Source organism: Festucalex cinctus, chromosome 17 (genome assembly GCF_051991245.1).
Source record: "Festucalex cinctus isolate MCC-2025b chromosome 17, RoL_Fcin_1.0, whole genome shotgun sequence".
NCBI lineage: Eukaryota > Metazoa > Chordata > Actinopteri > Syngnathiformes > Syngnathidae > Festucalex > Festucalex cinctus.
This window is the reverse complement of record NC_135427.1, coordinates 20,213,538-20,231,826: the sequence shown is the minus strand read 5'-3', so window position 1 is coordinate 20,231,826 and position 18,289 is coordinate 20,213,538. Positions and strand designations below refer to the sequence as shown.

Genomic DNA, 18,289 nt, shown 5'->3' with positions numbered 1-18,289 from the left:
CGGTGTTTAAACAGTGAATTAAGCGTTAAGCATTATGACGTTTTGTTTATGATTGCGAAATAGGAGCTGGCAAGTGTTTTATTCTGAAGGTAACCGAAAATTTATTTTGAAACTGCGTCAGTCTTCCTGTCCCGCTCAATGTGCTTTGTGCTAGCTTGCCATTTGCCGGAGGCCGACGGATGCGGCATCCCGGATTAATACTTGAATAGTATTATACTGCACTGTAAAATGTGGGTTAATTGACTTCATGAAGTATACAAAAATTTGAGTCAAATGAATGTTTTCCTTTAATCCATGCATAAATATACGAGGGTAAATGATTGTCTATGTGGCCCTGTGATTGATTGGTGACCAACCCAAGGTGAAACCTGCCTCTCAAATAAAGTTAGCTAGGTGTTAGGTAATTCACAACCCTAAGTGCACATATGGACACCCTTATGCTTGAACATGGTGTTCGTTATGGACAAACCGTGACGAGCACAGAATTCCAATAACAGAACACCGCTCGGGTTCTGATCAGGGGGGCCGTTCCTCCCAATCACGCCCCTCCAGGTCTCACTGTCATTCCCCACGTGAGCGTTGAAGTCCCCCAGCAGGACGAGGGAGTCCCCAGAGGGAGCGCTCTCCAGCACACCCTCCAAGGACTCCAAAAAGGGTGGGTACTCTGAGCTGCTGTTTGGTGCATATGCACAAACAACAGTCAAGACCCGTCCCCCCACCCGAAGGCGGAGGGAGGCTACCCTCTCGTCCACCGGGGTAAACCCCAACGTACAGGCGCCAAGCCAATAAGTATGCCCACACCTGCTCTGCGCCTCACACCGTGGGCAACTCCAGAGTGGAAGAGAGTCCAACCCCTCTCAAGAGGACTGGTACCAGAGCCCAAGCTGTGTGTGGAGGCGAGTCCGACTATGTCTAGTCGGAACTTCTCGGCCTCACACACCAGCTCGGGCTCCTTCCCTGCCAGAGAGGTGACATTCCATGTCCCAAGAGCCAGCTTCTGTAGCCGGGGGTCGGTCCGCCAAGGTCTCCTCCCTTGGCTGCCACCCAGCCTGCACTGCACCCGACCCCTTTGGCCCCTCCCACCGGTGGTGAGCCCGTGGGAAGGGGGACCCACGTTGCCCGGCCGGGCCCCATGGGTACAGGCCCGGCCACCAGGCGCTCGCCAGCGAGCCCCGCCTCCAGGCCTGGCTCCAGAGGGGGGCCCCGGTGACCCACGTCCGGGCGAGGGAAACGTGTATCCAAAGTTTATGTTCGTCATAAGGAGTCTTCTGAGCCGTGCTTAGTCTGGCCCCTCACCTCGGACCTGTTTGCCATGGGTGACCCTGCCAAGGGCATAAAGCCCCAGACAACATAGCTCCTAGGATCATTGGGACACGCAAACCCCTCCACCACGTTAAGGTGCCGGCTCACGGAGGGGTAGAGCAAGTGCAGGGAAATAAATATGGAATCACTCCATTTTGGTGAAAAAATATGGAAACACTCCCTTTTGAGTGAGAATAAGGAGTCACCCAGTCAATTTCCTTTCCTTAATTGGGCACCTGCCTCAAATGACATCTGCTCATTAGTTAGCAGTTAAAAACAGTGCAGTTATCACACCAGTTACTCAGTACTCTCGTAGAATTTCCTTAGAATTTCTGAGTGAATACTGAAACATGACAACAACAACAAAATATTTGTTTTCCCGCAGCGTTTTCATGTTAAATTACTGTCTCCATAGTGAAATGCCGCCGTGTGTGGTGTAGGTTGTACCAACAAGACTGCAAGAAGCGCTCCATGCACATTTCATTGTTCTGAAATGAACGCATATATAAATTTTCTCATAAGCTATATCTGTGAGGGCTATTCAAAGACTTTTCTGCATCATGTTGTCAGAACCATGAACAATTAAATGAACACAAAGGCCATCAGGATAAAATTGAGGGGGCGGGGATGGCGTACTTTGCGAGCCTCTTCAATGAGGTTCTTCACGCAATTCAGAAACGTTCAATTTTATAGGTTTTTCAAGTCTTTATTTCAGTTTTTGTGAGGCTTGTGGCTGTGGCCTATGAGGTAGAGCTGGTTGTTTAGTGCCCCTGCTGAAATGTGATTGGACCCAGCAGATGCCAAATGATTGACATATCACGGCACCGGCGCAGTAACGTCGCACGCCTGGCCGATGCAGCCTGCCAGCATTTTTTTCAATCATCAAATTCGTGTAGCGTTCTACATTTTTAGAACCTTTGTGAGACTGAAAAAAAAAAAAAAAAAAAAAAGACGCCTACTAATTGTTATTGCCCCTCCTGAACAGTGGCTGGCGCTACTTACAAAGCATTATAATCCACCTCACTAGGTGTCTGGAGAAGGAGAATCACCTGTTAAGAGGAGCAGTCTCCCTTGAGTACCGTCACATCAAGAATGCACGTTGGCATTTGGCTATATCCTGTTGGTTTGCCTGTGAGACGTGAGTGACTGTTTAAAATAACTTTTATGTTCAGATAGATTGTTTTGGACGAACATCAATAAGCAATGTAGTTTTGCACAAGCTAAAAATAATTGCATTGTTGTTATGCAATACAATAGCACCCTCCAATGGTTGAAAGTTCAAACAGACGCTAACTGACATTTGCGTTTATTCTTGTTCTGTTATGATTATGTAGTAACGTTTTTAGTCAACAGGAGTGCCTCAGAAAATTAGAATATTGTGATAAAGTCCTTTATTTTCTGTAATGCAATTAAAAAAAACAAAAATGTCATACTTTCTGGATTCACTTGGAAACACTTGCAGATGTTTAGAGTTAATTAGACAATTCAAGTGATTAATTGAATAGCTTAGTAGTGTACTTTTTTATGATATTCTAATATTTTGAGATAGGATATTTGAGTTTTGTTTAAGCTGTAAGCCATAATCAGCAATTTTAAAATAATAAAAGGCTTGCAATATTTCAGTTGATTTGTATTGAATCCAGAATGTATGACATTTTTTTTTAAATTGCACTATAGAGAAAATAAAGGACTTTATCACAATATTCTAATTTTCTGAGACAGTCCTGTATTCTTGTTCTCTTATGATTATGCCATAACGTTTTTTAGTCTACAGGACTGCCTCAGAAATTAATATTGTGATAAAGTCCTTTATTTTTTTGTCATGCAATGGAACACTTGCAGGTGTTTCGAGTTAGACGATTCAAATGATTAGTTGAATAGCCTACTAGTATACGTTTTCAGAATATTCTAAATATTTTGAGATAGGATGTTTAAGTTTTGTTTAAACTGTAAGCCATAATCAGCAATTTTAAAATAATAAAAGGCTTGCAATATTTCAGTTGATTTGTAATGAATCCAGAATGTATGGTATTTTTGTTTATTTTATTGCATTACAGAAAATAAAGGACTTTATCACAATATTCTAATTTTTTGAAACAGTCCTTTAGAAGTGGAGGATTTATTAACATTATTATTAATTAATCACATTAATAAATTATGTGGTTGTAAATGAAGTAGTAGTTGGAGTAATAAATGTATTTTTCATAGGGTGTGTGGAAAATGAAACGACGAGAGTTTGGCACTTAGACATCATTCATTAGTCATACTGTAATACAAATTTGCACTATGTTCATATAATAATGTTATGTTGATAAAAGTACTGTATGCTTTTTTTTTTGAGTAATTGCATTGAATACAGTATCTGCAAGTTCATTCAGGTTAAACAGTACTGAATTATTTTTTGTACATCTTGGACATTGTTAATAAACGGCACATTATGTGCATAAATCTCCCCTGTGCTTAATATGTACTGAAATATATTTGAACATTTAGAGACTCCGATTGAAATTAATTTTCATGAAAACAAATTTGGCATCATCTTTGGATGAAGTATCCTTGCCCCCCCTATTTATAAAAGTCTGTCTCCGTGTCAACAGTAATCGTTTATTTTGATGTGTGGGTGTTTCTTATTCTTAGTTGAATGGCAGATGAGAGCTCATTGGTGCATACCGCCACCTACTGTTCAGGAACTGCAAAGGAACTTGGCAGGCTATGTTGTTATCAATCGGTCAGGCCTTGCCACCCACACAGTGTTTCTTTGTTTTGGATAATTGGACTTTAATGACACAATTTAATGAATGTCGTAGTTGTTACCAAAACTCACCTGGTGTGTCATGTGACATTGGCATCACTGGTACTGGTTAACAGCGACAGAGGAGTGTCAACCCAAGCTATTAAAGGATGACTTGGTTTCGTTGTTGTCAGCAGCCAACTTTTAACAGCAAAGGTAACTTCACACAACTTTACGTCATACTTTTTGAACTCCGTTTGCTTTATTATTTACTGTTTTCTTTGTTTTGTTTTTGCAACACAGTTAATTGTAAATCTCTATTTGTTACAAATATGAAATATTTTTCCATAATTGCGCATGTGGCCTTCGCTCTTCGTTTATTGCTCCTCCTTTGTGGGACAAGTGGAGTTTTGAGTCAATGCGTAAGTCAAAATGGCTCAGTACATATATTTACTATTGTGTTTGAGTCAGTGTTCTGCAGTCTGATGTTAATATGCTACTTCACAGCGGAAAAAGCGTTCTCATTTCAACGGTTGGTAGAGATACCCTTGTTGCTTTGTCAAATACAGTTAGTTGCATCTGGATTTCATTAGAGGTTTGATTGAAATATCTTGTTTTCTTCTTAAAACAACAAATAACCTGCAGACAGAAGCTGTCCTAAGGGATGGTCTCTTTTGGGCTCTCACTGTTACATCGATCAAGCTCGTGAAAGGACATTTGCAGATGCAGAGGTATAATAGTATAATTGAAACCTTTTGGTCCAGAATCAAAATGTCCTGCCAACTATATATTCAAATGAGATAACCTTTGTTTTACTCTACTTTCTCCCAGAGATTCTGCAAAATTCTTGGTGCAAATCTTGTCTCCATACATAATGTAGTGGAAAATGCATTCGTTCTTGAACTGATTCGGCAGGGTGGTAATGATGTCCAAGTCTGGGTTGGACTCCATAATGCAATTTCGGTAAAGCATTGGCCACTTTTTTTTAAATTTTTTTTTATATATTTTCCATTCCCTTGAAAAGAAGGAATGAGGTGTCAACATCAGTCAGTTAAGTTGTGATGTGACTCATTCAAATGTAACTTTGTCTTTCAGGATAATGACTTTTTTTGGACTGATGGCACCGTTGTGGATTTCACTGCTTTTGGTGGAGGAGAGCCTGATGACAGTGGCAATTGTGTGCAGATTTCTCAAAGCGGTATGCAAAATCAGTGATTAAAGTTTGCTATGAAAATAATGCAGTCAAACATTTATTCTTTATTAGTATTATTATTATTGTTATTATTTTAACATTATACATCAGGGGTGTCCAAACTTTTTCATTTGAGGGCCATATACAGAAAATCAGAAGGGCGCAAGGGCCACATAATGTTATGAAGAGGAATTTTGTTTAGTCTTAAAAATTGTACAAATAATTTATTTGTGCTTTTGCATATTTAGAAAAATGCTACAGTCTATAAACCATTTTATTTGTAATATATGACAGTAGGGTTATTAGAGTTTTGGAATTTTTCATTTTAGTTAGTTTTTATTAGTTTTCAGGATGGTTCTGTTAGTTTTTGTTAGTTTTAGTTCTTTAATAACTGCTTAGTTTTAGTTAGTTTCAGTATTAGTATTATTATTATTATTATTTTTAACTGTATTACTTGTGCGCAATATTTAAAAAACACCATGTAAGCAACGTCATCAGAAGGTGCTTTTCTATTGGCTGCCGTCACTTGATGACGTGTGATATACTTTCAAACGTCATTATTCCGGTTGATATCAAAATAAATATACTACAAATCAAACCAAAGACTAAAACAACGGACATTTTTGCTATAATTATAGTTTTAGTTAGTTTTGTAAACATAAAATTTTTTAAAAAGCATTTTTGTTTTAATTTTATTTCGTTAATGAAATTGTTTTTTGAATTTTAGTTCATTTCGTTAGTTTTAGTTAACTAAAATAAACTTTAATATCAACTGTTTTTTGATATCCTCCCTTCTTACTTTGACCATCTTCAAACATTTTTTTTTTAAATTTTATTTAAACTGAGTCAAATGCCATTTTTAGCATATGTCGCGGGCCACTAAAAAATGGACGGCGGGCCGCAAATGGCCGTAGTTTGAACACCCCTGTTATACATATATATCACTGGGGATTTGACAGAGTGGGTCAGACATAGTCAAAGAGGCAAAGAAGTTAAACATTTAATATTTCTTTCAGATGGATTTTGGCAGGATGAGCTCTGCGATGAGATGGCCCCATACGTTTGTATCCAAGATGTGAATTTTTGCGGCGAACATGGTGGCGGCTCTGGCTTTCGACAAAGTGGCTCTCGGTTTTGGGCTTCGACTGGCGCCGCCGGACGCTAATCTGTCCATCCTGTCTTCTGTCACAATGTATTTCCCGAATCATGATGGCACAATGAGGCAATATCAGATTTGAGTTAGGTCACCTGTTTTCTGAGTTTGGCCATGTGACGTTTGCAAGCTGAGCCGTGATTGGTCCTGAGCCCTGAGCATCCGTGATGTCATTTCCAGTCGACAAAAAGTGGCAAACAGGTGGGTTTTGCTGCTTAAAAGTCATATTCCACAAACACAATATTATCAAAACACCTAATTTAGATTTATGGGACCACATTGAACATAGTAGTGTTAAGAACATTTTTGACTCGACTTCCGCTTTAAAGAAAAAAATATATTTATTTAACTTGTGGTCTTTACTGTCAACACATTGTCAATAAAACTTTTAAAGGGGAAGTCAACCATAGTACCTTTTTTTGCCCTTTTATTGTTTTGATAATAAACTTTTTTTAAATCCTGACTTGCTTGGCCACTTTGCTTCCCTGTGCTTGCACCCACTTCAACACAAAACCTAACACTAATGGCTCTTTGGTAAATACTGCCACCTACTGTACAGGAACTGCAAATGGAGTCGGCAGGTTATCTATATATATCAGTGGCGGGCGGTACTTTTCAGATGTAGGCCTTAACTGCGAAACTAGTGCTTCTGTGTTTTGGATGATTGGACTTTAATTACACATAGGTGTTGTAAAAATTCACCTGATGTGACCTGAGACATCTCTGGTACATTCAACAGTGACACAAGACTGTCAACCCAACCTATAAAAGGATTGCTCGTTGTCGTTCTCCTCTGCAGCAAAACTCGCAACTGCAAAGGTAACTTCGCACAACTTTACATTGTACTTTTTAAACTATGTTTGCCTTGTGATCATTTACTAATGTTTTTGTTGCAATGTTGTCAAATGTAAGTACAGCCTTCTATATTTGTTACAAATAAGATTTTTTTTCTTACTTGCATAGATGGTATTTGCTCTTTGGTCATTGTTCCTTCTTTGTGGGATAAGTGGAGTGTTGACTCAACCCGTAAGTCAAAATGTCCGCTCACTTAAATGGATATATTGTGTTTGATCCATTGGCGTCTTTGTTTGGGTCTGATTTTAACAATTTGCTTCTTCACAGTGGAAACAACATTCCAATTTCAGAGGTTGGTGCAGTATCTGTCTCAGTGATACTTTGTGAAATACATATGTCTCAGCTGTGTCTGAATTTCATTTCAAATGTCTTGTTTTTCTTCTTAAAAAATATAACCTGCAGACGATAGTTGTCCAAAAGGCTGGAGTTTGTTGGGCTCTCACTGTTACATCTATCAAGATCATGAAAGGACGTTTGCAGATGCAGAGGTATAGGCTGTAGTAGGTAGAATTTTAAACCAGTGTATGTACAACTAGTACAATCAGTGTTTATCTGTTGATTGAACACTTTGGTCTTGAGCAGTTGTGTCAAACATATGGCCCGCGGGCTGGATCAGGCCCGCAAAGGGGTTTAATCCGGCCCGGGAGATGATTTTGTAAAGTAAAAAAATTGAATAAAATTGTAATGTTGGACTAATTAATCAGCCGTCGACAATCAAAACATAATAAATTTGAACATTCACAAGCAGTCCTCAGATGAGCAATGCAACTTGTACGGGGGAATCGTCCTGGATGTCATTATTTTAAACACAACTTATAGTTACAGTTTGTTAAATTATCATCATTATTATTATTTTTTTAAAATCATAGACCAACATAAATGTGTTAAATAGGACAAGGATTAACCTCCTTATAACCTCATTAGCTGCGCCCCGCAATGCATTCTGGGAACAATATATATGCAAAGCAGGTAGATTTAACACGTCCGGAACGTGTACCGCCAAATTGTTGCCGCGTTCCATTTGCATTTGTGTTATTTTTCGGAACAATATGATGACAGTTCGTAATTTAGGGCTGGTCCACGAAAATTTGCGTATAAATGACGGACAACGTTTTTAAGTTATATAACGTTTTTGCCCGATGCGGCCCACTTGATAAAATATTTTCCTCTATGCGGCCCCTGAGCTAACATGAGTTTGACACCCCTGGTCTATAGTCAAAATGTCCTACCAACTGTATGATGTATCAAACAATCAACGATTAATAAATCGTTGTTTGACTTTATTTTCACATTCACTGCCTTTGACAAGTATACTTGTCAATTGTATTTTTTAGAGCGGTGCTAAATAGGGGCGAATCTGATTATGCTCCACTGTAAATATCAAACTTGGAAACAACTTTACTGATGCCCAACCACCGGTAGATGACATCATTGCCCCATTTTATAGGAAATAAACACAGTTTCAGAGTCCATGGGAGAAATGGCTGTATTTTGGCAAACCTACATTTTTCTACTGTCAATTATAAAAGAACGGGACGGGGCAAAAAGTAGGGAGTCTATTCTGTTATTTGGTAGATTCGGTTTATATATAATTATTGAATGGAATATCACGTGAGTATTGAAAATTTTCTAAAATTTTCTAAAATGACTGGCAGTGAATGAGTTAATTTTATTATTTTTATTTTATTTGGCTTTTGGTCCACCATGAGACTTGTTCCTGGTGTTTTGTGGTGTGTGAGTTTTAGTCTACCTATTTATGTATTTATTTATCTTCTTATCTTCATAATTATTAACTGATTTAAAATGTATTTACTTGAAAAAAAATTGTATTGCACTTCAAAATGTTTGCTTTGTTCTTGTTTACTGTAAAACTGATATTTATGTTTATGTACAGCACTTTGTAGACAGCAATGCCTGTTCTTAAGGCGCTTTATAAATATAATTGAGTTGAGTTTATTGTCTTTCAGAGAGTCTGCAAAACTCTTGGTGGGAATCTGGTCTCCATCCACAGTGCCCTGGAAAATGCATTCGTTCTTGAATTGATTCGGCAGGGTGGTAATGATGATGCAACCTGGATTGGAATCTATGATGAAGTTTTGGTAAATTATTGGACAGTACAAATGTTCTGATTAATTAATGTCCCTTGTGTATGGGAGAAATACTTTTAATTACTCTTTTATGCATTTTTCTTTTTTCATTATTTTAAAAACTGTTATCAGGCGTCTCAAAAACACTCCATCGACATGCTCAGATCAAAAAGTACTTAATCTTTTAACCATCCTCACAAACTGAACCGGTTTGGGATGTTGCGGGTTTGTGTCGTTCTCTTAACAGTTTGTATATGTTCCCTTGAAAAAAAAGAATGAGGTTGGGCATTATCGTCAATCATATGTTATATAATATAGAAAGTAGGTGTGACTTATTCAAATCTAACTTTGTCTTCCAGAATAATGACTTCTTATGGACCGATGGCACCGTTGTGGATTTCACTGCCTTTGATGGAGGAGAGCCTGATGGCACTGGAAACTGTGTACAGATTTTTTCAGGTGGTATGTAAAATCAGTCATTAAAATTTGCTATGAAAATAATGCTGTGTTGTGGAATTTTCAGCAGTTAGGCGAGATGAATAAAATAGTCTGGAAAACAATTTGTCTTTTGGGTTTCTTTATATTTGAAGCTTCAAATATACACAAGTCTAACAGAGCAGTGTATAAGATAGTGGTCTGTGAGAGAGTGCGCAGAAAGAAGAAAGCAAGATTATTTTAGGAATTTGGGAGGCGAAGGGAGGGTCAACTGGGCAGGGAAACATGCAGTCTTTTCCGAGCAAGCTTATCAGTGAAGGTCACTTTGTTATTCCTTCATGTACAAAAAAGGAGCAGTCCATAAGAAAACAAACTCCAGGTGTCCATAATACAATACAGTACAAACTTATGTTAATATATGTTAAATAATTATTTTCCATAACATTCCCCCCTTTGGATCATTCATTGATCCATTAAAATAAGAAGACAAGAAAGACAAGGCGAAAAAAAACAACTATCCAGCTTCCCACCCCAGTCATGGATTAAGGGAAACCTTCATCAACCACCTCTAAAAAAATGCTATTTTTTCGGAGGACAGATCCACCTGAATAATATGGCAAAAAAAACAGGGGGGGTGGAACAAAGGATACAAGCCAACAAAACAAAACCATAAAACAAAAGCACAATAATAACCGGCAAAACGAAACAAAACAAGATAAAAAACAAAACAAAATAGATACACAATAAAACAAAGAAAATATTTGAGAGGGCGAAGCAAGGCCACCGATATCGGGACGGCAACGACGGCCACCCAAGCTTAGCAAACAGAATCATCATCGGAAAGGTCATCAGGGAGCGGAAACGGAAAATCATAGACCTCAACACTGGGGGACACAACTTGATTCGCAGCCATAGTAGTTGCAATAGAATTGGAGACAAAGGACCTAATTAACGGAAGGAGGCACGTAATAAAGCAGCAGAGCACAATCCCAATGGCAAGGAGCGGAGCCAACACCTTCAACATAATAGCATACCAGGGGCCAGATGTAAGCCAACTAAAAGGGTCAAAAGAAGGAGAGGCACCTGGGCTCTTCCGACGGACATACTGTTGAAGAGAAGTCAAATTCTAAAGCGCTAACTGAATAGTATGGCCAGAGCCAGTATGGTCAGAAACAAATGTATAACAAGTCTCACCAATGACTTTACACACACCCCCTTGACTAGCAGCTGTAGATGTAATGCACGCTGAGGTGTCTTTTGCTGTCAGGTGGTGAATCCCTGACAGGAGCTGAAACGTGATTTGCGACATGTAGCCTCGGGCCCGTTGAGAACACCTTGTCTACAATGTAGGGTGGTGGCTTGGCACGCCACGCCTTCTTTGAGAGCGCTGGACAGCCACTGGAGATGACACCCCTAGCCGATGTCGGGCTAAGCCAACGTCGGCATGGATGAAACCAGTTTGCAGTGGCTTACGTGGACCCAGGTGGCCCTCACAGCAACCTTCACCGCTGTCTGTGTCGTGAGGAGGACCTGGTAGGGACCTTGCCACCTTCTGGACTGCCAATTCTTTCTACGGAAATCCTTCACCAACACGTAGTCCCCGGGTTGGAAGGTGTGCAGCGGGCCCAATGCCGGAGTCGGGAGTGCAGCTGCCACCTGGTGTCTGACATTAAACAAAGCAGAGGACAGATTAGTATAATATGACAACATGGCATCTTCGCACAATGTTGTAGACGGCGGAGGTTTATTCGGCGGTTCCAGACCAACATGAGGCGGGGTGGCGAAGAGCACTTCAAAAGGGCTGAGCTTGGAGCGGGTCCGCTTCCTCATTCGCATGTACATCAACACAATAGGCAGAGCCTTCGTCCATGGAAGGCCTGTTTCCTCACAGCACTTTGCTAGTTTATTTTTAAGTGTGCCATTTTCTCTCTCAACAGCGCCCCCGCTGGCTGGGTGATATGAACAGTGTTTTGTCACCCAGATAATCTCCCACCTGCTTAATGGCCTCGTTTGCAAAATGAGTGCCACTATCATTAGAAATTTTTGTGGGAATTCCCCATCTGGGAATGATTTCTCTTAACAAGGCTTTTGCCACTGCGTTCGCAGTTTGTGCTGATGTAGGAAAGGCCTCAACCCATTTGGACCACATGTCAACCATCACCAAACAGTGTCTTTTCCCCTCTGATGGTGTGAGCTCAATGAAGTCCATCATAAGATGTTCAAATGGCCGTGTAGGTGGTGGATGTGCAGCTAACTGTGGAAGTTTAACCCCTCGACCTACATTCTGCGTAGCACAAATCAGACAGGCTTCACAATATTTTTGCGCAACAGTGGTAAAACCCTTTGTAAACCAATATGTATCAACTGCAGATAACATCCCCCCTTTTGACGCATGATCCAAACCATGTGTCAATTTAGCAAAATAAGGGAAAAAATGCTTCGGAAGGCAAGGATTGCCATTTGGGCCCAGCCAAATTTTAATAGCGACTTCAAAATGTGCCCCTGAAGATTTCCACAGATTCTTTTCACTTAGTATAGCAAACTGTTGCATGTCATGCAGTGATGCAACCGAATCAGATATAACAGGGGATGCCAACAAAACAGGATAGGTATAGGTAGATGGTTTAGATGCAGCACTTTTGGCAGCCACATCAGCAGAGGCATTTCCCAATGAAACAGGGTCAAAACGATTAGTATGTGCAGTACATTTGCAAACCGCAATGGAGGATGGCAATAAAATGGCCTCAAGGAGCTCAGCAATCAGAGAGTGGTTGAGGATAGAGCCCCGAAATCGTGTACCACACCAAATGCATACCTGGGATCTGTATAAATAATAACAGACTTGTCTTTAGCCAAACGACAAGCCTCAGTCAGTGCGATGAGCTCCGCTGCCTGTGCTGAGAGGTGACATGGAAGAGGGCCAGACCGCTCCACAGCAAAATCAAAAACAACAGAAAAACCAACACGGTTAGTGCCGAAAGCATCACAAAAAGCAGAGCTATCAACATATAAACTTAAGTCAGGGTTAGCAAATAATATTTCTGTCAAGTCAGATAAATAGGCCTACAAAAAATAAATAAATAAAATTCAGTGAAGCAGTCATGTCGTTCACAGTTGTCAGGCAAGGGCAAAAGAGAGGCAGGATTTAGATTGGTGCACCGTTTTACTTCAAAATTTGGCATGTCCAAATGGCATATGTGGTACCTAAGATACCCGGAGGCAGACAAATGGGAGGTTTTCTGCTCCATAAGAATAAATAAAACTACATATAGTATCAAAAATATAAGAGGCAAATAGCCTACTATATCCCTGGATACAGTTAATACTTTTTCGGCAACAGCGACAGCTCACAAAAATTTTGGAGGACCCGCAGCTACTGGGTCCAATTTTGATTAAAAAAAAATATATATATATATAAAAATATAAGCTTATCACCATATTCTTACAAATAGGACAAAGGTCATACAGCCCCTACACTCATTAACGGCCTAAATAAATAATTTATAGGATTCAACACTATAAATAATCTATATAAACCGCAACACTAACAACGCGGAAACCTTAAATCAATCACTGTTCGCTGGGGGGCGAGCACGTCACAAATTTGCTTTACAAAAAACATGGGTGTCCACAACCAAAAATCAGGACACAAAACGATAAACTCCTGTTTCCAGCAAAAAAAAAAAAAAAAAAAAGAAAGAAAAACAAAAAAAATCATCCATCCATTTTGTTGACCGCTCATTCACACAATTGTTGCGGGGGGTGCTGGAGCCTATCTCAGCTGGCTTTGGGCAGTAGGCGGGATACACCCTGAACTGGTTGCCAGCCAATCGCAGGGCAAAAAAAATAAATATATAAAATAAGAATAAATAGGATTCCTCCAATGGCTTTAGTTTCACCAAATTTCGGTCAAAAATCAGATTTGGGCTTAATCTAAATGGGTTCAGCCTCTTTTTTTTTTTTTTTAATCCAACATATTTGTAAGAGGCTCAGAGAGTAACAAGTATTTCAGCCAAAGGAGGAGGGAGTTGGGACAAATCTGTGTAGGGTGTGAGTGCAAAAACCAAACAAACAAACAAAAACACAAAAAAAAAGTGTTAATGTTTAAGCCGTCAGCATCCTCTATTAGATAGGGAGACCTGACAGCAGGTGTATATATGGTATGTGTCACTTTGAAAACATCATAAATGCATAATCAAAGGAGTGTGTGTGTGTGTGTGTGTGTCCAATCTGTGATGGCTTCACAGTGTTTAATCCAAGGACTCAGATCCCCCCACTTATCAATCACTTATATATGTTTTTGAGAGTGAAATGTGTGGCCTGGCTCCAACTAAAATTTGAGTTGTGTGGGTGTGTAAGAGAGACAGAGATAGCGCTGCGCATGGAATTCCAATAAAAGATATACAACATAAGATGATCATCAACAGCAGAAAAAAACTCCTGCTCATAATCACAATCGGGGCCCCGAACCACATGGGCAGTACAGTGAAGGGAATGAATCGGCATAAAATCAGCCCGTGACGATACTACTGTTCGCGCTCGGGCCAGCAATTTAGACGCAGTAGATTGTGGAATGAGCCATTGATAAACATACAATGAGCTCGTGGCAGAATTTGGGAAGGAAACTAGGGAACACGCAGACCTAGTAACCTTCAGGCCATCCGATGTTGAGATTAGATTGAGGCCCAGAGCGAGCATCAATTCTCTTCCCAACAGGTTCACTGGACAGACCATAGATAGCAAAAAACTATGTTTTAAAGAGGAACAAATTGGGTTGTCAACGTCCCCTTGGTCAATTACCCTTAGTGGTTTTGTGAACCTTTCCTTCACTGTAATCCCCGCAGCACCAACAAAGTACACAAATCGGCCGGACATTTGACAGCCAGGCAGGTCGGATTCTTTAACAACTGAATGTGTGGCACCTGAGTCCACAAGGAATGTAATATCTTTTCCCAAAACATTCAAAACCATCGATGGACATTTTTTAAAGGCTTCTGGATTATAATTAAGATAAGTCTCTATCGGTAGCATAGTTTGTTGTTCAAGTCTCTGGATTGTCTCTGTGATAAGTGTATGTGTGTCACTTGTCACTTCCCTTTTCAGCTGCTGTAGGCAGAGGTTCCGTCTCCATCGACCGCACCTCCCCCTCTCCCTCGCGCCCTCAGTCGGACTGGGACTGCCGTTCAGACTGCTGACAGTACTGGGGTTGACCATGCTCTTGGGACCCCCATCCACCTCGTCCACCACGCCGCTTGTCTCGGGTCCTCTTGGGGCATTTCTTGGCTCAATGATCCATGCTGCCGCAGATGAAACAGCTATTGTCTCGTGTAAACTGTCCTTTCTTTTGCGACCTCTTCTTCCCTGCGGATTGCCCACCTTGAGCTGGCTGAATTTGCGGTGTCAGCGCATTCATCATTGTGAGTTGGGCCTTGTAGGTGACATCTTTGTGATGTTTTTTTCCTCCTTCTCCTTGTTTCTGGCCATGCAATCTTGGGCATAAAGGGCATGGCGGCGTATGTCTTCGAGGCGAGCCTCATTGACACAGACACATGATTTGTTGACAGCATCTGCCAGTCGAGGTAGGAGGCCATTGCGGAAAGCATTACTGAGGTGAACCTCCCATGGGCTGGGTGTCGCTTCCATGACAGTTGGTTCTGTGAGTCCACTGTTGTCCTTGAAAACCTTATACAGGCGACTGAAATAGTCAGCGACAGTCTCGTCCGCATTTTGCCGGCGGTCCATTCTGGGATTGACGGGGCGATGATTGCTGGTCACAAAATTGGCGATTTTCATGTGATCAGTTGGGCCCAATTTCATCATGAGGAGGCGATTCAGTTCAGGCACAGTGGGCGTAAACTGCTGGCAAAAGGTGAGAAGCGCTGCGGCAAATGTCCCTCCATCAGCGATATCAGGGAGATGATGGAGATTGTCTTTCATATCTTGATAAGTCCAGGGCCGAAACACAAAGGCTGCCTCACCCGTGGGACCCATGACTTGGACCATGGGAGCAGTGAGAATTTTGCTCTCTGGCTCATCCTTAATGGGCTGTTATAGAGTGCCGAGCTGTTGGTGAGAGCGGGTGCGAAGGCCAACAGGGGTCGAGGTCACCGCTGGTGCGGAAGGGGAGGCAGGCAAGCTTTCACTCAACCAGGATGCCGGGGAAGGCCCAGGAGCGGCATCAGGAACATGGTGAGGTCCATATGTGGGCATTAGCCCCACGTATGCATGAGGGGGTTGAGGGAAGCATGGTGGGGTTGGAGCAGGTTGAGTCAGTGAAAGGGGTGGTGGGACTGGAACTTGCTGCGGCAGGAAAGGAGGCGAAGTTGGAACTTGCTGCGGCGGAGGAAAAGGAGGTGCGCAGTTGAGGAGAGGGTCCCACGTGCCTGTAAAATAAGGGCAAAGGGAGTGACCAGCATGGTGTTCTGTGTCATTGCTTCCATTTCCTTTCCCATTGTCAACTTTCTTTTTCCCTTCCACAGTCAACTCAGACATTTGATCTTGAACATGCTTTTTCAAGCAGAATTGTGTTTCCTTTTCCCGCAAACACAAACATTCCATATGACATTCCATTTCTTTCAGGTCCGACATTTTCACTTTTCACTTCAGTCTCTGTCCTACAATTTTCTTTCAATTCTGACACTTGTTTCAAAGTTAAATACCCCTTCTAGAAACCCAAATTCAGACATCCTAGACATTTAACCTCGCAATAAAATTTAGACCATATTTCCTCACCATGTCGTCAACTGGCCCCCCTCGGGAAGTCAAACCTCCCTACAGTTGCTTTCTCACATTAGAAGTATTCTAGTTTCCTTCCAATATAAGAACAGCCGTCAAAATTGTATCTTTCTCAAGAGATAAATGAGTTTCGCAATCTCAAGAGATCAACAATTAAATAAGACACAGACGTCTCTGTGAATCACTTTGTTTACAGGCACAAAGAAAAAAAACCCGTTGATAACCACCAACACTGCAAAAATAGTTCACTCTTGCAGTGCAGTAGTTGAATCAACCTCAAGTTGTTAATAAGCAAAAACCCCTGCTTAAAATCCTAAGACCAACTCTACGAACCTCAGGTTTCCCGGAAAAACCCTACTTTGGCCAAGACGTTGACGACAGGACTTGGTGGTCACGAATTTAGAATATATTCATATATATTCTCACTTACCCAATTGAATTAGAACAAAATCAAATTCCAAATATTTTGAACTAAAACAAAATTAAAAAATGTATATCTCACCGACTACTGGTGAAAATTTTGAGTTCGTTGGATAGACGTGAAGTCGACCGGATCCACCCAAGGAGTCGGTCCTCTCGTCTCGAGAATTTTTGTTGAGGTAGAGGGGAGTCTGAATTAGACCCCGGAGGCCACCCACCGACGTCCCTGAGGTTCACCGACGGATCTTCAGTCATCCCACTTCTGACACCAAATTGTTGTGGAATTTTCAGCAGTTAGGCGAGATGAATAAAATAGTCTGGAAAACAATTTGTCTTTTGGGTTTCTTTATATTTGAAGCTTCAAATATACACAAGTCTAACAGAGCAGTGTATAAGATAGTGGTCTGTGAGAGAGTGCGCAGAAAGAAGAAAGCAAGATTATTTTAGGAATTTGGGAGGCGAAGGGAGGGTCAACTGGGCAGGGAAACATGCAGTCTTTTCCGAGCAAGCTTATCAGTGAAGGTCACTTTGTTATTCCTTCATGTACAAAAAAGGAGCAGTCCATAAGAAAACAAACTCCAGGTGTCCATAATACAATACAGTACAAACTTATGTTAATATATGTTAAATAATTATTTTCCATAACATTTGTCATAATTATTAAACATGTTTTCTTGATTTGAACGTATGTGGTGCATTAAAAAGTTAAAAGGAAATAAAATGAGTGGAGGATAGGTATAGAGCAGGCCAGAGATAGGAAAGGAGGTAAAACAAACATGTATTTCTTTCAGATGGATTTTGGCAGGATGAGCTTTGCGACGAGAAGGCTCCATATGTTTGCATCCAAGATGTAAACTATTGCGGCGACCATGTTGGCGGCTCTGCCTTTAGCCGTAGTCGCACTTTGCCTGGGAATGGCGGCCTTTATGGCGGCCGCCGCTAAAATGTGCTTTGACCATCCTGTTTTCTGACTCAATCTATTTCCCTAATCATGATGAGACAAATCAAATTTTAGTTATGGCTTTTTATTTCTGTTCATGATGAACTCTTTTTTTCCTTCACAATGCTTAGTTGATTGCTACAGATTTGTATAAGTTTCATTAAAAAACAAAACAGCATTAAATTATGTTGGTGTCTTAATTTCTTATTATTTTATCAGGCTATGTTATCTACATAGGTTAAGAGACAGGAGTAAGGATCACACACACGCTCACGCATTCATGTTTTGGATGATTGGACTTTAATTACGCAATTAATTTAATGAACAAGTTGTCGCAACTCACCTCATGAGAACTGTGACATTGGCTTCATTAGTACATTCAACAGTGACACAAGACTGTCAACCCAACCTATAAAATAATTACTTGTCGTCTTCATCT

General features: G+C 40.8%; 1 protein-coding gene and 1 long non-coding RNA gene across 2 annotated transcripts; one reads left to right on the top strand and one right to left on the bottom strand.

Moving 5' to 3' along the window:
* The first annotated feature begins 4,416 nt into the window (after window positions 1-4,416).
* On the top strand, window positions 4,417-9,874 carry LOC144004989 (lithostathine-1-beta-like). Its single transcript, XM_077502763.1, has 12 exons — window positions 4,417-4,455; window positions 4,541-4,565; window positions 4,679-4,764; window positions 4,865-4,996; window positions 5,129-5,231; window positions 6,242-6,579; window positions 7,118-7,197; window positions 7,342-7,404; window positions 7,501-7,525; window positions 7,636-7,721; window positions 9,201-9,332; window positions 9,680-9,874. Exons 8-12 carry the CDS (start codon window positions 7,342-7,344, stop codon window positions 9,788-9,790), a joined length of 417 nt encoding a protein of 138 aa, XP_077358889.1. The 5' UTR covers window positions 4,417-4,455; window positions 4,541-4,565; window positions 4,679-4,764; window positions 4,865-4,996; window positions 5,129-5,231; window positions 6,242-6,579; window positions 7,118-7,197; the 3' UTR covers window positions 9,791-9,874.
* Window positions 9,875-9,880: 6 nt separating this feature from the next.
* On the bottom strand, window positions 9,881-17,547 carry LOC144004990 (uncharacterized). The gene is made up of 2 exons (XR_013279479.1): window positions 16,993-17,547; window positions 9,881-11,418 (listed from the first exon to the last, which is right to left on the bottom strand). It is a non-coding gene; the product is annotated as an uncharacterized LOC144004990 (long non-coding RNA).
* Between the last annotated feature and the right edge of the window lie 742 nt (window positions 17,548-18,289).

Excerpts from the sequence above, each read along its gene's own strand:
- LOC144004989 (XM_077502763.1), top strand. The coding sequence starts at position 7,342 with ATGGTATTTGCTCTTTGGTCATTGTTCCTTCTTTGTGGGATAAGTGGA. Across the intron at positions 7,405-7,500 it reads GTGGAGTGTTGACTCAACCC|TGGAAACAACATTCCAATTT; the intron begins GTAAGTCAAAAT and ends GCTTCTTCACAG. Across the intron at positions 7,526-7,635 it reads ACAACATTCCAATTTCAGAG|ACGATAGTTGTCCAAAAGGC; the intron begins GTTGGTGCAGTA and ends TATAACCTGCAG.